The sequence below is a fragment of the Penicillium cinerascens genome, assembly GCF_028974065.1.
Source record: "Penicillium cinerascens strain IBT 15544 chromosome Unknown contig_24_segment0_segment0, whole genome shotgun sequence".
Taxonomy (NCBI): Eukaryota; Fungi; Ascomycota; class Eurotiomycetes; order Eurotiales; family Aspergillaceae; genus Penicillium; species Penicillium cinerascens.
Window position 1 is genome coordinate 1,082,776 of NW_026695290.1, and position 17,990 is coordinate 1,100,765.

General features: G+C 50.2%; 6 protein-coding genes across 6 annotated transcripts; 3 read left to right on the forward strand and 3 right to left on the reverse strand.

Moving 5' to 3' along the window:
* Positions 1-484: 484 nt before the first annotated feature.
* N7498_003490 (uncharacterized protein) lies at positions 485-2,447 on the forward strand (the record flags this gene model as incomplete). The annotated part of the gene is given in 7 exon segments (XM_058450552.1): positions 485-634; positions 696-1,136; positions 1,147-1,267; positions 1,309-1,486; positions 1,533-2,177; positions 2,228-2,299; positions 2,354-2,447. 7 exon segments carry the CDS (start codon positions 485-487, stop codon positions 2,445-2,447), a joined length of 1,701 nt encoding a protein of 566 aa, XP_058310014.1.
* A 642-nt stretch (positions 2,448-3,089) lies between these two features.
* Positions 3,090-4,372, reverse strand: N7498_003491 (uncharacterized protein; the record flags this gene model as incomplete). Its single annotated transcript, XM_058450553.1, has 3 exons — positions 3,090-3,310; positions 3,365-3,430; positions 3,484-4,372. 3 exons carry the CDS (start codon positions 4,370-4,372, stop codon positions 3,090-3,092), a joined length of 1,176 nt encoding a protein of 391 aa, XP_058310015.1.
* A 1,717-nt stretch (positions 4,373-6,089) lies between these two features.
* Positions 6,090-8,084, forward strand: N7498_003492 (uncharacterized protein; the record flags this gene model as incomplete). The annotated part of the gene is made up of 1 exon (XM_058450554.1): positions 6,090-8,084. One exon carries the CDS (start codon positions 6,090-6,092, stop codon positions 8,082-8,084), a length of 1,995 nt encoding a protein of 664 aa, XP_058310016.1.
* A 1,699-nt stretch (positions 8,085-9,783) lies between these two features.
* Positions 9,784-10,662, forward strand: N7498_003493 (uncharacterized protein; the record flags this gene model as incomplete). The annotated part of the gene is made up of 1 exon (XM_058450555.1): positions 9,784-10,662. One exon carries the CDS (start codon positions 9,784-9,786, stop codon positions 10,660-10,662), a length of 879 nt encoding a protein of 292 aa, XP_058310017.1.
* A 1,199-nt stretch (positions 10,663-11,861) lies between these two features.
* N7498_003494 (cleavage polyadenylation factor subunit CFT2) lies at positions 11,862-14,941 on the reverse strand (the record flags this gene model as incomplete). Its single annotated transcript, XM_058450556.1, has 2 exons — positions 11,862-14,736; positions 14,793-14,941. The coding sequence occupies 2 exons, from the start codon at positions 14,939-14,941 to the stop codon at positions 11,862-11,864; spliced, it is 3,024 nt and encodes a 1,007-aa protein (XP_058310018.1).
* A 1,335-nt stretch (positions 14,942-16,276) lies between these two features.
* On the reverse strand, positions 16,277-17,674 carry N7498_003495 (uncharacterized protein; the record flags this gene model as incomplete). Its single annotated transcript, XM_058450557.1, has 1 exon — positions 16,277-17,674. One exon carries the CDS (start codon positions 17,672-17,674, stop codon positions 16,277-16,279), a length of 1,398 nt encoding a protein of 465 aa, XP_058310019.1.
* Positions 17,675-17,990: the final 316 nt, after the last annotated feature.

A 17,990-nucleotide genomic window follows, 5' to 3' on the forward strand; every position in this document is an offset into this window, starting at 1 on the left:
ACATTTTAACTTCTCTTGGAAAGTCCACCGCCATTCCAATGTGGTCGTGCTCAAGGCAAATTCGGAAGGCGCAACCAATCTATTGATGTTCCGAAAAACGTCCGATGTGGCTATTACGGCTTAAGTTCTCCCAAGGTACCTTCTGCTTGTCTATCTACAGCTGTTCATTTCCCTTTCGATCGGAGCGCAGCCCCGCGCGAACGTGCATCTACTCGAGTCAATTGACTCGCGCTTGTCGGCTTGGTCCTTCAGTCTGCAGAGAAGTGCCGACTGCCGACATTTGACCCGTTTGGCTTAGGGTTTGTTGTGCATGTCACCGTCTCTTCGAGTCTCCTGGATTCCGACGGACCTTGGCCCCCTCCACCTGGCGTCACCGTCCTAGTAGATATAATCCCTGTAGAATAGGGGCCTGTAAGTGCAAAAATTTAATTTTTGCTTTTTCCGTTCCTTCTTTTTCTCTTTATACTCCACCTTATCCGTACTCATGGATCAGACTGTCAAACCACCAGACCCGAATCGCAAAGTAAAGGGAGACCGCATTGAAGACCCGGTGTGGACTCCCCCTGTTCCGCCCCCAATGGCGACGATCCAGGATGACGATGAACTGCTGCTGGCTCGAATTGGATACAAACAGGTACCTGCGCCCGCGTAACACACATTCGATCCGTGCCAATCCTAACCACAGTTCGATCCAGGAACTGCAACGAGAATTCTCGAAATGGTCCACCATCTCGTATGCCATCTCCATCCTAGGGGTACTCGGCTCCGTGCCAGCAACCTTCGGCTCGCCGTTATCGGTCGGTGGCCCGGCCACGGCTGTATGGTGCTGGTTGATCGGCTCCTGCATGGCGATGTGTATCGGCAGCTCCGTAGCGGAGTTGGTCTCGGCCTATCCAACTGCCGGCGGCATGTACTTTGTCACCAAGCATGTAGTTCCCGCCGATCAGGTTCCGATCTTCTCGTGGATCCAGGGTTGGTGCAATCTGCTTGGCCAGACGGCGGGTGTCTCGAGTGTGGCGTATACCGTTAGCCAGATGCTGCTGGCCGGCGTCAGTATGAACTCGGATCTGGTAAACGGCCAGTATTCATATTCGCCGTTCGCAATTACCTCTTCAATAGCCAATTCCCCCGCTAACGTGCCTCTAGGACCGCATTACAGACGGTGTTGGTGTCGATTGGGATGCTGTGCATTATTGGCGTGATTTGCTCGCTGACTACGAAAACCCTGCATCGAATCATTCTCTGGTTCGCCCCGATCAACAGTATGGTAAGCATTAATCTGAAATGAGCACTAGTAATTTCATATAGTATCCGCGACCATCTGCATCTGCATTGCATTGGTGTATCTCACCCCAGATAAACAACCGGCCTCGTGGGTCTTTACCCACTTCACTGACGGGTCCGGATGGGGCTCCAAAGTATTTTCCTTTTTCTTAGGCTTCTTGTCGGTTGCTTGGACTATGACGGACTATGATGGGACCACCCAGTGAGTCTATTTACTTTCACGTCTGGCAATCGCTCACGTATGTTAGCATGTCCGAGGAAACCCACGATGCCGCTGTGAGAGGACCAGTCGCCATCAAGACCGCCGTATTGGTCTCTGGAGCATTTGGCTGGATGTTGACTGTCTGCATGTGCTTCTGCTTGACCGAGTTCGATGAGATCCTGAATTCCCCAACTGGCCTCCCCGCCGCACAAATTTTCCTAAACGCCGGCGGAAAGGCAGGTGGCACCACCATGTGGGCATTTGCTATCTTGGTGCAATTCTTCACAGGCTGTTCAGCCATGCTGGCGGATACAAGGATGGCATACGCCTTTGCCAGAGATGATGCGCTGCCCTTCTCCCGTTTCCTATCCGAGGTTAACCCTTATACCCACACACCCGTTAACGCTGTGTGGTTTGTGGTGTTCTTCAGCTGCTGTCTCAACTGCATCGCCATCGGCTCCACAGAGACCGCTACAGCTATCTTCAGTGTCACGGCCCCGGCACTCGACCTGTCTTATGTGTCTGTCATTCTAGCTCACCAGATATACAAGAAAAAAGTAAAGTTCATCGAAGGCCCTTTCACACTCGGCAGATGGGGTACTTTGATCAACTACATCGCTGTCATATGGGTGTTGTTTATCAGCACTATCCTGTTCTTCCCTTCTCAACTACCAGTGACACCAGCAAACATGTGAGAACCCTTGTATTCCGACTACCGAACTTTACTTATCTCGACAACAGGAACTATGCCATCTGTGTCGCTGCTTTTATTTCTATATTTGCCCTGGTCTGGTGGTGGGTTGATGCTAGAGGGTAGGTACTTTCCATTTTACAGTGAAGAGAAACAGCATTGACATTTCTCTCCAGAAAATACACCGGCCCCCAAACAAATAATATCATTCATGAGATTCCCTCTGAGGACGGAACCGACTACGAAGAACCTGATGAGATCACTGTTTAGAGGCTGTCCGCCAACTCGATAATTCATTTGCCATTATCGGCGTGATTTGCTCGCTGACTACGAAAACCCTGCATCGAAGCATTCTCTGGTTCGCCCCGATCAACAGTATGATAAGCTGTAATCGGAAATGAGCACTAGTAATTTCATATAGTGTTCAATGGCGGATGTCCGGACAGTATATACACGTAGACGCACACGTTGTTTCTCGAACACCCTCTTCATCCCGAGGTCATGCCAGAGTGAGCCCGCTGGCTGAAGCGCCAACGCAAATGGGATTGCTGCGAAACGACGAGGCTTCCTGATGACCCGTATGCCTCACAATCCTTGGAACACTACAATCCCCAACACCAACACCGTTGACGCCAAGGACACCCAAAAGTTCTTTGTAGTTGGTTGCTTGATTTCCAGGTAATGACAGACTGACGCTTCACTCACGGAAAGCGACTTAATACAACCAAATACGTTTTCATTTCCCTCTTTTCTCCTCCGCCCGAGAAGTTAGAATCCTTTTTTTCCGGTTTTCGAGCCGAGAACGAGGAGAATTCGCCAGATCGCTGACTGATTAACAGCCAAGATCCCTGCGCACTTGACTTTTGACCCGAATGTATTTGGGCTAGAGTATGGAACGTAGTAAATGAAACCCTACTCAAGCTTGCTAACGGTATGCCAGCCACTGTCTCGATATTCAGCCGGTCCATTAATGCGCAGGTTGCTCTTGAAAACGCAACCATATTTGAACGTAGCATCTGCGGCTTCGTAGGCATATATCGCACTCTTGCACCGAGGCTCAGCGGCACAGAGCTCAGCGCAATGCTTGAGTGAGTGTGCCCGAGGCGCCCCCACATCACCCCATGTGTGCCAGTCTATAAAGGTCAGAACTGCAGAACTGCCGAGATCATAGGATTAAGCAAACTTACGCTGGTTACACCAGATCTTAAAATCCTGTCCACCAGCCGCCGCAACCTTGACGGAGTTCGCCGGGCCTTTAACAATTAGTTGCTGCAAGCACGCCCTTGATGTTGGAAAGAGAGCTTACAAGTCTGCCAGGCTTGAGATTCATGCAACTGGGCTTCAAGGGCGGATTTGTCGACTTCACACTTTCCAAGTTTGTTTTCCAAAGTCGACAGTTCACTCTCGAGATCGGTAAGCCTAGCGTTGCATGTCTCTGCCTTGTCCTTATGAAAATTCTTTTCAGCATCACATGTTGATTTGGCGAGTTCGAGGTCCGTGATTCGGTCTTTGCAGGCCCTCGTTCGGCTCTCGCAGGCTGTATTTTGAGCTTCACAGGTCGACTTGGCGAGCTCGAGATTTGTGACCTTATCTTGACAGGCTGTCACCTGGTTGCCACAAGCTTCTTTCTCGCTTTGAACCTGCTCATACTGTGTCGTGCATTCTTCCTTGTTGGATTGGCACTTTTCCACCTTCAGCAAAAGGGAAGAGTTCTCCTCCTTACATCTTTCTATCTCTCTGCCAGTATCACCCTGATCAGGCACACATTTTCCATCGACGAATACCGTATCCGGGGGGCAAATCCCGTCGATGGAATCGTCTTCAATAAAGCGCTCCAACAACAGCCAATTGCTATTCTGGCGGATCTCGTATGATTCCCCTTTCGCGAAATAGCATCTCTTTTGACTATTAGCGAGACTCCACGAGGCTGCCTGGCAAGAAGGATTGCTAGCACAGAGAGAAGCACATTCGCGAGAATTGGCTGCTATATGTCCCTGGCCCTGGGAAGGATTTGCATAGGCACCACATGTGTACCGGAGAGAAGAGCCATCCAAGTTGATCTGGCCCTCACTCTGGCCTGCCACTAAACAACATGTGGCGGGATCATTTGACGAGCACGGTCCACCGCCAGGAGGAGGACCCTGTTGAGCCCACGCGGTGGCAAAATAGAGGAACAAGGTAGTTTTGATGATCATGCTCGATGAGTTGGAAGAAAAGGATTTGACAGGTTGAGAACAGAGCCCGGGTTGGTGGCTGCTACGTCTAATATATATAGACGTCACTAAGTACAGCTTCTTATCTCAAACTTGCGTTTCTCAACCCGTTGCCACGAAGGCAACCTCCGTAGGTCCAAAGGTCCAAAGGTGCATATAATGATGCTTCTGTCGATCCACGTTTTGGAAGGGGTAAAAGACTAAGGAGCGGGCCGACCCAAAAAAAAAGGTTCAAGTTACTGATGGAGGCAATATACGGTGAGAATCTAAGGAAAGATCTACGGAGCTATGAATTCCTTGCTCTACAGTGCTACTGTATGTCCAGAGTATTATAGAGATCGACGGTGCAATGGTGACCGACCTCCTAGCGTCATCATGTTCTTAGATGTTACACAAGTTTCAAGTGCAGCACGCCAAACGGTGCCGAGCTCTCCAAACAAACATGACCCGTTACGATCTAAATCACGAAGACGAGTACTGTGCCAGAGAGTCGCACATGAGACAATGAAGCAATACCACCGGTGTAATGCAAGGGTCTCCGCACTGGCCCGTAGGCATTTTTGTCGCTGGCTGCAACATCAGCTAAGGGTGCAGCTGTAGTCGGTAATGATGGGGGATGTACATCCCGGTGAGTATTTCAACCATTGGCCTACATATTCCATATGCACAGACAAAAAATTAAAATCGAGCGCGTTTTTTGTGCTGATCTCCGAATCACCAGATACAGGATATTTAGACAGATATCGAGAGGCCTCTTCATACTCAAACCGTTCTCCCCCAAGCAGCATAGTCCGTTCCGACTGGAGCAACCACTAGGATGGCTCGATTCTTGACCAACCACACGCTCTGCCGCTCAGCAGTAGACCTTACGTTAGTCATCGCTTGTCTCCAAATGATATGGTTCTCCCAATGGTACTCCGCGACTAAATGGTTGATCACCATAAAGAGTGTGTTATGAGGTGGATGAATGAAAGATCTGCGGTAAGGGGCAAGGAGGTAGGTGGTGGACCGGGGCAGAAGAGATTGAGCCTGCATAGAGTGGGGTACATTCCGCGAGAATATGCGGAATGATCATCCTTTGCTTGCTAAGCAAATGATAGCCTGAGTCCATGAGATAACTAGATATCATATGTAGTGAAGAGGACGCACTAGTAGAAACGCACGTGTAGCCCGTCCCTATCGAGCTTCTTCCAGCTACGCCCATTTCCGGCATTCCGGTCAGATGTCACACAGCATGATCAAGTGGTTAATGAAAAGGAATACATCGTTGAGAATTCATGCCTGAGCGCTACGAGTTTGATGATCCCCTCACTAGTCGCAAAGCACGCTGCGAGAGGCCGCTTGCCCCCTCATAATTGCAAGTCGTAGACGCACTGCCTATGTAGACTAGGTCAGCGAGACAGTCTCCTGGCGTCGAAACAATTATATTATAAGTCTGGAAGATGGAAGTACCGATTTATGTGCTCTCATTGGTTAACCTGACATTGATTCATGCAGCATAACCAAATATTGGGCCTACTCATTTCAAGCGCCGAGGTGGCAGGCTCGGTAGAAGGGGCTAACTATCAATACTCGCTTAGGGAGATGATCAGCCTAAAAATCTGTATAAGTCTCGCTGGATACCCTTGCCCCTACTCAACCAGACCTGGGCTCACCCTCACATCTGACTTGTCTACTTTATCAAGATTCGTTGGCCAAAATGACCCGGACCAAGACCGTTCTCTTTTGGTCGACCTTGCTGCCAGCCATCCATACTGCAGCGCAACAACAGCTCCTGTCGCAGTCTCGGCACTTCACCCTGAATGATATTTTCCCGTCCATCCATCCCGCCACCGGTGACGTCAAATGTTGTCCAGAAGGCACCACATTCGATGGCACGAGCTGTGCGCTAGGCATACCGAGATGTCCGGATGACACTCAGCTTCGAGATGGCCACTGCATCTCCACCAGAGACCCCATCTGTCCCAGTGACGGCAAGTGGAATGGTCATACCTGTACTACTTTCAGTGAGCCATTCTGTCCTTCGCCGTACATCCAGAAGGGTCCGGTCTGCGTTAGTCCAGACCCCCCGGCTTGTCCAGATGGATTTTCCATCAACGGAAACGTTTGCGAATCCAACATACAACCTGCATGTCCCAACGATGACCACTTTAACGGCCAGAATTGCGTTCACTCGGCTGGGCCAAGGTGTCCCGACGGCTCAACCCTATTGGGCGCTGTGTGTGTCATCGACGAGGACCCCGACTGTCCTCTTGATACTAATTTTCTGCCTTCTATCTTGAAGTGTGTTTCCACCACTAGCCCGACGTGTCCCGAAGGCAGTTATATCAATGAAGATCGCAATGCCTGTGTTTCGGACATTGGACCACAGTGTCCTGATGGCACCGAGTGGAACAAGAAAACTCAACGCTGCGTCTCCTCAGAGCCATTGCTATGCCCGAATGGAAGCCGTCCCGTCAATAACCTCTGTTCCGCGTTCGCGGATGCGACTTGTTCCGAAGGAGCGGAGTTAGTTACCGACCAGCTCTCTGGTACAGCCTTTTGCTGTCCTCTGAACATGGGCTGGGATGGTGAACAGTGTTTCTTGACTCCTATTGATGGCGAGTGTCCAGACGGAACCGTCAAGGATGACGACCGTTGTGTGAGGCCTGGCATTGCGAATCCATCATGCCCGCCTGGAATGGATTTCGAGGGAAATGCATGTGTCGCATGGGAGCCAGTTCATTGCCCACCCGGGCAATTCCACGAGGGAGCCTTTTGTGTTGGTCGGGAGCCTCCCACCTGTGTTTATGGAATCTTAACCGATGGAGAGTGTGTGATCACCGCGGACGTCGAATGCCCACCTACCACACACCTTGAGCATGGAAATTGCGTCAGCCGAGAGACCCCAGATTGCCCCGATGGGTCTCAATGGGATGGAACGGGCTGCATCATTGATGACGTTGTTCAATGCCCCGACGACTCTATCTGGACTGGTACCGATTGTGTCACGACCGGCAAGCCAAGATGTCCCGATGGTATGACATTCAACGGACAAGCATGCATCTCGGAGGACGCCGTCATTCCTGTCTGCCCCGCTCATACAACACTTAGCGGTGATGTATGTGTGGCTGACGTCCCCGTCGAATGCCCCGGTTCTTCCACGTTTGACGGAAAAGACTGCGTCACCGGTGATGCTCCGGGGTGTACTACTGTGGGAACAGAGCTTATAAACAACGAGTGTGTGGTGATCAAAGATCCATCTTGTCCTCCTGGGTTTGACTGGGCCGGCAACAGGTGTGTCCTGACGGAAGGTAGTAACTGCCCTGTTGGCTACATCCTGCGAGATGGGGAATGTGTTTCTGATGTCGAGCCTGTCTGTCCCGACGGTTCGTTCCCCAGAGGGGATAAATGTGTTGGTGGAAAGCCAGACTGTCCCCAGGGCGCTACTTTCAACGGCGTTGAGTGCATTTCGACTGCGAATCCGACGTGCCCCGATGGCTTCGAGCTTAAGAAGGGTCGCTGTGTTCTGTCAGAAGACCCTACATGCCCTAATGGTTGGAGATTCAGCGTCGAGGAGAAGAGCTGTGTCTCGGAGACGCCCGCTACTTGCGGTCCTGGCCAGGTTCTGCACGGTAGCAGCTGTGTCCTCGATGACTGCGTCAACTATGAATTCTGTCCTGCTCCGGTCACTTCCTCGAGAGTCTTCCCCTAATTGAGGCTCTTCGTTACCGATCAGACATGGGGTCCTCCCGTGGGTTGATGTATCCACCAAGCAAACTGCGCTGTGCACAAGTCACCTTCCCTTCATTTCGCATCCTCTGGGATAGATCTATTTCCCTCCGAGTTCAGCATCCTCACGTGCAGTAGCTCGTCCACTCTCTAGGACGTATTGCAACATAAGCTTCTCTTTATGCTTCTTTTCAATGCATCCATTCTTTTCTTGCTCTGTTTTGCCATCTTACATGCCTATGCAAGGCCTTGAAACCCCATTGTTATCAATGGGGCTCTCATTAGCTGAGAGATAGACCAATAAAACATAACTTGCTTTTTCAAACACTAGACCCGGTATCGTACCCTGCTCGCAAAGTCAGAATTCAAGCAGGTTCTAAGTATATCTTCTTGCATTCGCCACAGCCGACGCCGAATGAATGTCCTCCTACACCAGAATTCAGAAATCATATGGAAAAGCGCTGATTGTACCCCAAAGTGTTGTTCATAAGTGCATTAAGGCTAGAACTTACAAACGCCGGGTTCGTATCTCACGTCTAGGGCAGCTACATTTCAGAGGCTCAAGTTGACCAACTCTTTCCTCAATGTGCTAAGACCCGCACCTGGGCGATCAACCACTTTCGTTCGAGGAATGTTGACAATGATACCGTATCCCGACGCCTGCACTCGTAGATGTTACAACTTAACTTTCTTAAAATATCGGTAGACCTAAAGTTAACAGTTTCGGTCAAACTGTGCGAAATGATCGATTAAAGTCTTTTAGCCTCGTTGAAAAACGCATGCCCATGTGATTCAACAAAGGAAAAGGTGAAACCAGTACCCTTTCAGAACCAAGAACTGCGGGTTTGAAATAAAAGATCAACACAATTGTGCGCTGTACTGTGCGGTCTACGAGGCTTTCGGGGTCGAGGTCGTCTTGATTTTGTCTCGCGCGCCAGCCCGCTGTAATTTACTTGTTTAGGTTTGCGGGGTCGGCCCGGTCCACTGCTCAGTCTCGAGCCCCTTACAGTTGAAAGTTTGACTTAGAACCCTTTCTCTAGTTCGTCAATTGCCTAATATATCTAAACTGATAGGCTTTGTTGATTGAGAGCGATTTGGTGGAATAGTGTGTGGTTAAAGATAGAAAGAGGCGTCGGGACGCGAAAAAGTAGGTGAGCGATCAGCTCGGTGGTGATGTACGTTACGTCATATGGTGTCGCATATGCGATCCTCTAATATATTACTCGTCTCCAGCATGTAGATCGTAGCAGGTTATGTCTGCCCTTGAAACTTGTGTCACGTCAAAGAACATGACGACGCTAGGAGTTCGACTCCTTTGGCTTCGTCGATCGCTTCTTTGTGAGCTTCAGCTGCACTGTGCTAGTAATGCCGACCAAGTCACACATATCTCCGTAGATCTTTCCTCGGATTCTCATCATATATTTATCCTCCGCGAGCAACATCAACCTTTTTGGGCCGGCCCGCCCCTTAGCCTGAACCCCCTTGCTGAGATCGCTCGACACAGATGTGTTCATTTCTATCCTATCAAAACTACATAAAGCTAAGCAAGGCAGGTCTATAAATAATAATGCCGACTGGAGTAGTTTCCCTATACATATATCCCGATAAGTAGCGCCCCTAGCCTATCTTCTACATTTCTCACATCCCAACCTGGGAAGTCGCTTTCCATAGGATGATCAAACATGATGATCAAGTCAGCGTTCCTTCTCTGCTTTGCTACTGCTTTGGCTCAACAGGAGCCCCTCCTGGGCGAAGAGTCGTGTCTGTCAAAGCACGCGGCAGCATGTTGCTCTAAGGCGGGTCAGGCTCAGGGCGTCGAGGTCTTAGAAGACTTCACTGTCAAATACACCTGCCATGTCTATGCAAATCCCTTTATGGGCACAGGGTATACAGTAGCCAATGCTCATGAATGCGCCTCGCTCTGTGCTAGCAATCCCTCTTGCAAGGCAGCTATGTGGGAAATCGTCGATCGGAGCGGTCGCCGAGCAAATTGCTATTTCACGGAAAGCGATGAATACACCACAGTTAAGAACAGCAACTGGATGTTGCTAGAGGACCCTACCAACACCGCAGATCCTCCAGTTGAGCCTCCAGTTGAGCCTCCAGTTGAGCCTCCAGTTGAGCCTCCAGTTGAGCCTCCAGTTGAGCCTCCAGTTGAACCATGTGAGGAAGAGAGGAGAAAATGCGCCAGGGAAAAGGATCTCCTGGAGGACAAGAATCGCCAATGCCTCAAGGATAAAGAAGAACTTGCCGAAAGAAAACGGCAATGTCGTGCTGACCACCAGCAATGCAGCGACGATAAAGCCGAGCTTGGGATTGAAAAGCAGCTTTGTCAAAATGACAGAGATCAATTGGCACTCAATGTCACGCAGCAAAAAGAAACGAACTTTGACCTTCAGAACTCTCTCACAACCCTCAACTCCACTTACCAGAGCCTTCTTACTCAATATGATAGCGAAGGAGTTCTGGGGAAAGCTTGTCGGAAGGATATGATCAATGCTGGTGAGTTACTTCACGATCACTTTAAAGCCAAGTCGCTAGTAATAGTACATCATCGCTAATATCATAAAGAACCAAGAGATGACCGTTGTATCTTGACTCTATCTGGCAAGAAGTTTATGGTTTTCTATAAATCGCGTATGTCACACTTGACTATTTTGCCAACCGAGAGGGTCTTTCTAACCATACTAGATCAACTAGGGGGGTGGGAATGGGACCTTGGCCAGAAACCTTCAAACAATTTTGTTCAGTGTGCAGATCTGTGCGGTCAGAATTCAAAATGTATTCGATTCACGTGGGATTCGGGTAATTCTGATCACCGCTGCTTTATGGCCTCTGGCCCCGGTAAAGGCCCGATTTCCACCACATCAAGGACTCATGTCTATTTGTTGTCATAAAGATGATTTCCTCGTCAATGGTAAGTTTTGTTTTGGACAAATGCTTACTATGGTACCCTTTGCTAACAGAAACACGAGGCATATACTTGAGTCTCGAGAATTGGGCTTTCCACCTAGGTCCATATTCGGCGGCTCGATACAAAGCAATTCTCAAGTACCAACTAGGAGATTTTCTTTCAGCAAGCTTGCTCTTTCTTTTTGTTTGCCTTGGTCTAGGTTTTCCCTAATAAAGTAGGTTTTCCTATACTGTCATGCGAATGCAAAGGCCATGTTTTCTTAATAAGCACTCGTAACGTAACTTAGTTAACGTAATTCACGATTATCTCTGATTACAATGATTTGCCCGATGCCCTATGCCATACCTGACTACAAAAAGAGTAGGTAAATTGACGTCGTCGTGCTGGTGCTGCTGGAGACTAGACCTCATGAAAATCATTTTGAGGGCGGGTCCTTGCCTACCCTCGCCCGGCCCTTAGCCCTCATAGCCCTTATCCGCCCTCATTTACATAAAAAAAGTTGACCATTCCTAATTTCCTCTGAGGACGGAATCGACTACGAAGAACCTGATGAGATCACTGTTTAGAGGTTGTCCGCCAACTCAATAATTAATTTGCCAATAGACCGAAGTGTTGAGCGCTTTCATAGACTTTATAGAATGGGAAGGAGAAAGGGGATTGAGCCCAATAATTTAACCATTTCAATCTCAAAATCTATCCTATGATTCCTTAAACGAAGAGTCCCGAAGTCAGGACCAGTAAATCGACCATGAGTCCAAATACAAGCTGGCATAATAATGAATAATCTAGGGCTTCATTGCATATCAAGTTATACATCAGTGAATTGTAAAATTACATGTCATGCCCTTAATTTCCCGCCACAACGGCCAGACCTTCATAGATCTTCCTCTTTACAGCCAGGAAACTACCGGCACCACGGCCCTGAGCAGCCCGGTTGGCCGAGGACTGTGCTGAAGCTTCGACCTCGATCTTGCCAGTGCCAGACTTCCGCACCGCAACGGATTTGTCAATCAGGAGTGTACCTTCACCCCGGAACTCGGCAGTGTGGCCAGCTGCTTGCATCAGTTTGCGCAGATCAGCCAGTCGCAGGTCGCCAACATGTAGCGGCCGGGTCACCGATCTAGTTCCTGCAGCCATGCTAGCCGGTAAGGTATCGAGAAGAGGCACGGCGTCTAATTTGTCCGTAGACTTCGCGTGGTTTGTCGTCGGGGTGATGGCGGAAGATGCAGTCTCGTCTTTGACCAATTTCATTTTCTTGCCAGATGCGTCGGCGTCGGCATTCTCATCCTCGTTGACGATCTCGGGTCCTCGCAACTGTGCGGTGAGAGCGACAACGCCCAGACTGCGGACATGCTGCCAGTTCAGACGGCGGACAAGGTTGTTGCTCAGCTTGACCATCCATGCATTGGTGTCGACGCTGGCATCGATCTGCTCGCCATTTACAGGAGTAAAGATGATAGCGGCGGCTTCTGCTGCGGCAGCAGAGACATCGATGCCTGCCTTGGCAGCCAGCAGCTTCTTGCACTCGGCTGCCAAAGTGGAAGTTTCTTCTTTCATTCCACCGACCAGGATCAACTTCTGGGGCTGAATGAGGGGAATCAACATCTCCAGACTGCGCTTATCGTGCAAGCCCATGCAGTCGATGAAGGCAATCCGCGCATTGATCGTAAAGGACTCCTTCTTGTATACAGCCTTGGCAGGTCCTTCAAATGCTTGGCCATCCACCTCGTCTTCGGAAGACACAGCACCGTCGGCAGCTTCATCAGAGGCGAGGCTGAGATCATCGCCTGCACCTGAATCGACCCTTTGGCCATCTTTGGACACTTGTTGGCGCTTCCGTCCTCCCGCGCCCCCAGAGAGTCTGAGCCCACCAGAGCCGGCGGCCTCGTCCCATCGCCTTTTCTGCCCAAGCTTGGTCTGCGCTTCCGATCGTCGCTGCTGCATATCAATTTCCTCGCGCTCTTCCGCTCGTAGATATTCCTCCGGTCGAATGAACTCTCCGTATTCGTCGCCCTTCTTTCTTGATGTAACATAAGGGAACATGCGTTCACGTCCCTTCTTGCCGCGTACATCATAATCGTAGACGTTCTTGCGTCGAAGGAGAACGTTGATACCTAGATCTTCATCGGTAAGAGCGAGCTTGCTTCGGTTTGAGTGCGCGAGCGCTGCCGAGAAGTTGAGTACACGACCTTGCTGCTCGGAATCGGAATCCTCAGAGGAAGTTGAGCTTGAGCGGTCGTCCAACGCGTCTGCTGCGGTTTCGAGAGTTTCTTGGCCACGCGGTTGGGAGGTATCTTGGAGTTGTCGTTTTGTGGCAAGATATTGCTGATACAGTAGTTGCTCGCCAACATCCAGTGGGGCTCTTTGCACATCGGTCCAGGTCAACTCCCGTCCGCCGCTATGAACTTGTTCGAGCAATTCTCCATCGGATGCTTTCTCCAATGCCACGCCGTCTCTCCGTTCTTCATACCATTGCCAGATAATGCTTCCAATTGACATCATATTATGAGCCTCCTGGACATCGGGCACCTTTGTGCGGAAGGATTCCGTCAGCAACAGCAGGTTATTGGGGCCTTCGGCGACCCGGCGAAGGGACTCCTTGGAGAAACCCCAAGCCAGTGAGGTATCCGAGGCAAGGATAACTTTGGGGCCTTGGTCTGTCAGAAGTTTTTCGAGCCGCTTCTTACGTTCGACAGTCTTGAGATGTTTGAAAGTGAAGGGTCCTACACCCTTTCCAGAATTCTTATCCTGTCCCTGTCCACCGGCCCTCTGGCCAGCCGCATCTGCTCCTTCAGCAGCTTCAAATTCACGAACGATATTCTCATCCATCCACTCGAGCATACTGCGGGCCAGGCGCAGAGTGGTGTTGACTTTTCTGCCAGCCAAATACAAGCCGGCACCCGAGAGAACATCGTCCTTCTCACCAGCTGCCGCATCACGCCAGGCATGCTCAAGTGAGTAAACCAACTCGAGCACTCGCGCGCTCGTATCCGTTGGGATGAGAACGGTACCACCTTTCGCCAAGCTGCTCCGGATCATGTCAAGCAGGTGTTCATCTCGCTTTTTGCGACCTCCAGATGGAGCAAACTTATCGCCGCCTTTGGAACTACAAATCAAAGCCGTTGGCTTCCGCAACGACTCAATGACTTCTGTCCCGCTGGCTCCAGAACCACCAAACCATGCAGCTCCTGCCACGACGCCCTCACGCGCCTGGTTCCAATCCATTGCATAGACAATAGATTCCATTCCATGCTGGATGTGCCAGATGGTTCCACCCACGGTGTGTCCGGCATTGTAAGCGGTAAGCGTAAGCCCATCCAGGGGCGGCGAAAATGGAGACGGGGACGGTTGGTGCGGTTGCGAATACTTGAGGGGCTGAATCAAGGAGAAATATCGGGCAATTTCTTCCGTTGTTGGTGGCTGGAGGAGAATCCGTCCGGTGCTGCCAGCAGCTTTGATAGTCCCTTCTTCGCTGGACACAGCAGAGGCGGCGGCCGCCGCGCCGGGTTCTGATACCGATGCATTGGGTAGAAAAGTAGCAGCGAGAGGCGCGGAGGCATAGAGGTCTTGTAAACTTGTGCGGCCGAGGGCAATTACAGGGCTAGTCGCATAGATAGGAATTTGAGAAAAGAGAGGGAAGGTTCGGCAGCAATGGACGAAGGCACCGATATGCGCCGAGGTCGCGTGGGTGAGAAGAATGAGCGAAAGAGTCGGAATATGTCTATGCAACGTTTATATTAGCACCGAATAGAATACTTTGGTCGATCAGAGACTAACTTCTCCAACTCCGTCAAGTCACGGGTATCGAACGTATCGTCCCACCCGACATCCACGAGGATCTTAATGCCTCCATCAAGCTCTAGGATAGATGATGACGCCCTCGACGACGACGACTGCGCGCCGAGTAGTGGAGTAAAGGTAAACATCTTGCTCGCCGGTCGTCAACAATTAAGCATTTGCGACTGCGTCAGGCCGAGCGTGTTCGCGAGGGGAACACGTCCAATCGAGTTGAAGGCCGGGATCTGGGCTTAAATAAGAAAATAGTGCATTATCTTCGAGACTTCCCGGTGCCACAAGCTGTTTTCTAGCGAGAACGGGGAATCAAAGAAAGACCGGTCAGATTCGGGAGGAATCGACTGTCGCGAAGCTGTCTTCGTCGGGCTGCAATGTTTGCGCGGTTTGTACCCTCGATGTCAGGTGATCTGGACTCGAATGGCCAATCACGTCGTTGACCAGAACTACACGAAATGTATAAGACCTCGATTCTCGTTCGGTTTTCTCTACTCCAGGGCGCAACCTAGGATATACTAGCTATTAAAACCTTTGTAGTCAAACTTTATTTTGCAAGTTTCAAAACGCTCAACAAAGCTCGCGAAGTTCGCTTTAAACTTCCATCGCAATTAAAACGGGATCTGGCTACTCTTGACGATCGCATCGCGCAGCTTCTAGAAGACTTCGGACATCTTGATGACAAAACATAATGATGTGTATGTATGTACGCGAAATAAATATGGGTGGGTACCAAACTCGTGCTGAAATCGGTGTCACCACCTACACTCTTTGATTCCAAGGTTATTTCTCGAAACTCCATTACCCTAATCACTTTAGGTAATACTGATACCCAGATTGAGGCGGTGAGCTTTTGGAGCCATATTGTGTGGCCAAATCTTGATTTACCTCAGATAACGCTCCAAGAGGTGTTGCCTAGGCAAGGGTTTACTTACTGGTCGATTAACTGAGGTGGCCGGTAGTCCTAGGTTAGGGCGTATACCCAAACCAATTTGGAGGCTTGCGGCTGCGGACAGGGCGGTTAGATGCAGCTGTACCTACAGACCTTCTTTTGGCCTTGTTTGGGGCTTTTTGTTCCCCATTTCTTTTCCGCTTTTCACCCGATATAGTAGCTGCCTCGAACGCCACTGACGAAGAACCCTTACTTCCCGCTTCTTCTGGGGTTGTCAAGGCCTCCGGAGCTCCCAGCGGTCGCTTTCCTAGCAAGCCCGAGTGTTCATCTACGGTGCCGTAAAAGATTAGCCTCGACCTCAAACCGCAGGAAAAAATCAAGCTCATTTGCCGAACGGGCCATGCAATATGCAAGGGATGTCAGGAATGTCAGACACGTCAATGTGAAATCATCACAGCCAATAAACGCTCATCATATGAGTCGAGTGACGAAAGATATACAGCTTTGTTCTTGCGTGTCTAGGACCGAGCCAGTTGCACACACTCTGCTCAAGTGCTCCTTTGGCACATATCTAATTATATTACCTGATAACTTTGAACGCATACAGGAAGAGACACAGGAACATGCTGAGAACCAAGACGATAACACAAAACCAAACACATTTGTACTCACCAACTCGAGCGGTCCTGCCTCCATCTTCGACTATATCCACCGGATCAGGGCCAAGTTCGGGGTCGACTGGCGGTGGGTCGATGTTCATTAAATCGGATCCTTGCGAGGCTTCTTTGAAAACTCCTTCAGGAGATCTTCTAGGAGATCTCATAGGGGGGTATCCGGGGCTTCCTCCAGGCCCAGGCGAAGGGGCATTGTCGTCCTCGGAAGAAGTACCATGGAGATCATCAATATTATCTGGTTTCTCCATGGCCTCTCTCATATGTGCAAACAGCCTCTGAGGTAGAAGCTTCAGAGTCTTAGGGTCCTTCTTGGCGGTGGGTTGCACTGCCAGACTGGGCCGAGAGTAGTCTCCCCAGAAATTGTGAGCATTTTCAAACCTCGCCTGTGCGTCCGCGAGAGGATGCTTTCCGTACTGGCTGCGGGGGAAACTGCCCGTTTTGGGCGGGGGTGGAAGCGGCGGCAATGGATCTTCCACGTTTTCGACATTCTTTGCCAGAGGTCCTTTCGAGATTTCCTTTCGAAGTTGATCTCGGGCTACCCAGTCACCCAGTATCTCCTCGAGAGAACGGTACATGAACTCGAGTAGTTGGTCTCGTGACAGTCCATTCCAATCTGCTGGGTTGTCACCCGCCTCCACGGTCCATTGCAAGCCACCCAGCCCTATCGTTGAGTCAAAGGCTCTAGGAACCTTATACCCTGCGTTGAATCTGGGGTGAGACGGATCCAACCTGACGTCCCCCGTGGGAACCGCACCAGGAATCACCCATTTTCCCGGCGCCATTTTGATCAAGTCCATCGAAAGGTCTTTCTCATCTTGAGGGTCTTTTTGGTGAAGCGTGAACCGCACTCGAGGAAATGGCGCATCGTCTCCGAAATAGATTATAGGCCAATCGCCCTGAGTCACGATGCTCACAGTGGGTGGGATCAGGAAGATCTGTTGATTTGCATTTAATGGATTGACGATCGTAGGCAACCCGTGGCCTGCTGGTGTCGTTGGGGGAGCTCCCGGAGCTCCCAGCCCAGCCCTATCAGTCCCTGCACATAGGCGCGCGTATGGGTGTGAAGCTAAAGAAGACCTGCCATGACCTCCCAAAAACAGGTGGAAGTCACGCATGACAGCTTTCGGTGGCCTCCTTGGTGGCAGAGTCTCAATTCCTGGAGGAGTAGTCCCATCCACGTATTCAATATGTGATGTATCCGGAAAATAAGACCCGTCTCCCAAAGCAATAGTCTTCAAAGGCGAGGACTTCCTTCGTTCCTGGCCCCGAGCATGTTCATGCCATTTCTGCGGAGGCCCTGCCATGATCAACACTGGAAAGACCCTTTCACTTCGCTGTCGTGCAGCTCTGTTGGCGTATGTTGAGATCCGACAGAAAGATCACCAGTGTATTCACAATAAGTTAAACAAATATACCCGCGGGACGACTCAGTCGAGGAAAAGAAAATCACGTAACCGAAACGAGGGGAAAGGGTGTTGTTTCAAATTAATATGATTGCATTCTGTCCGATTTTTCATATTAGCATCGTGGTCCCTTCAACAAATTTCCTTGAGACTCACAAAGAAAAGAAAGTAGATGTACCACAAAAATAGCTCCTTTGATTATTGCACCGCTGGTCGT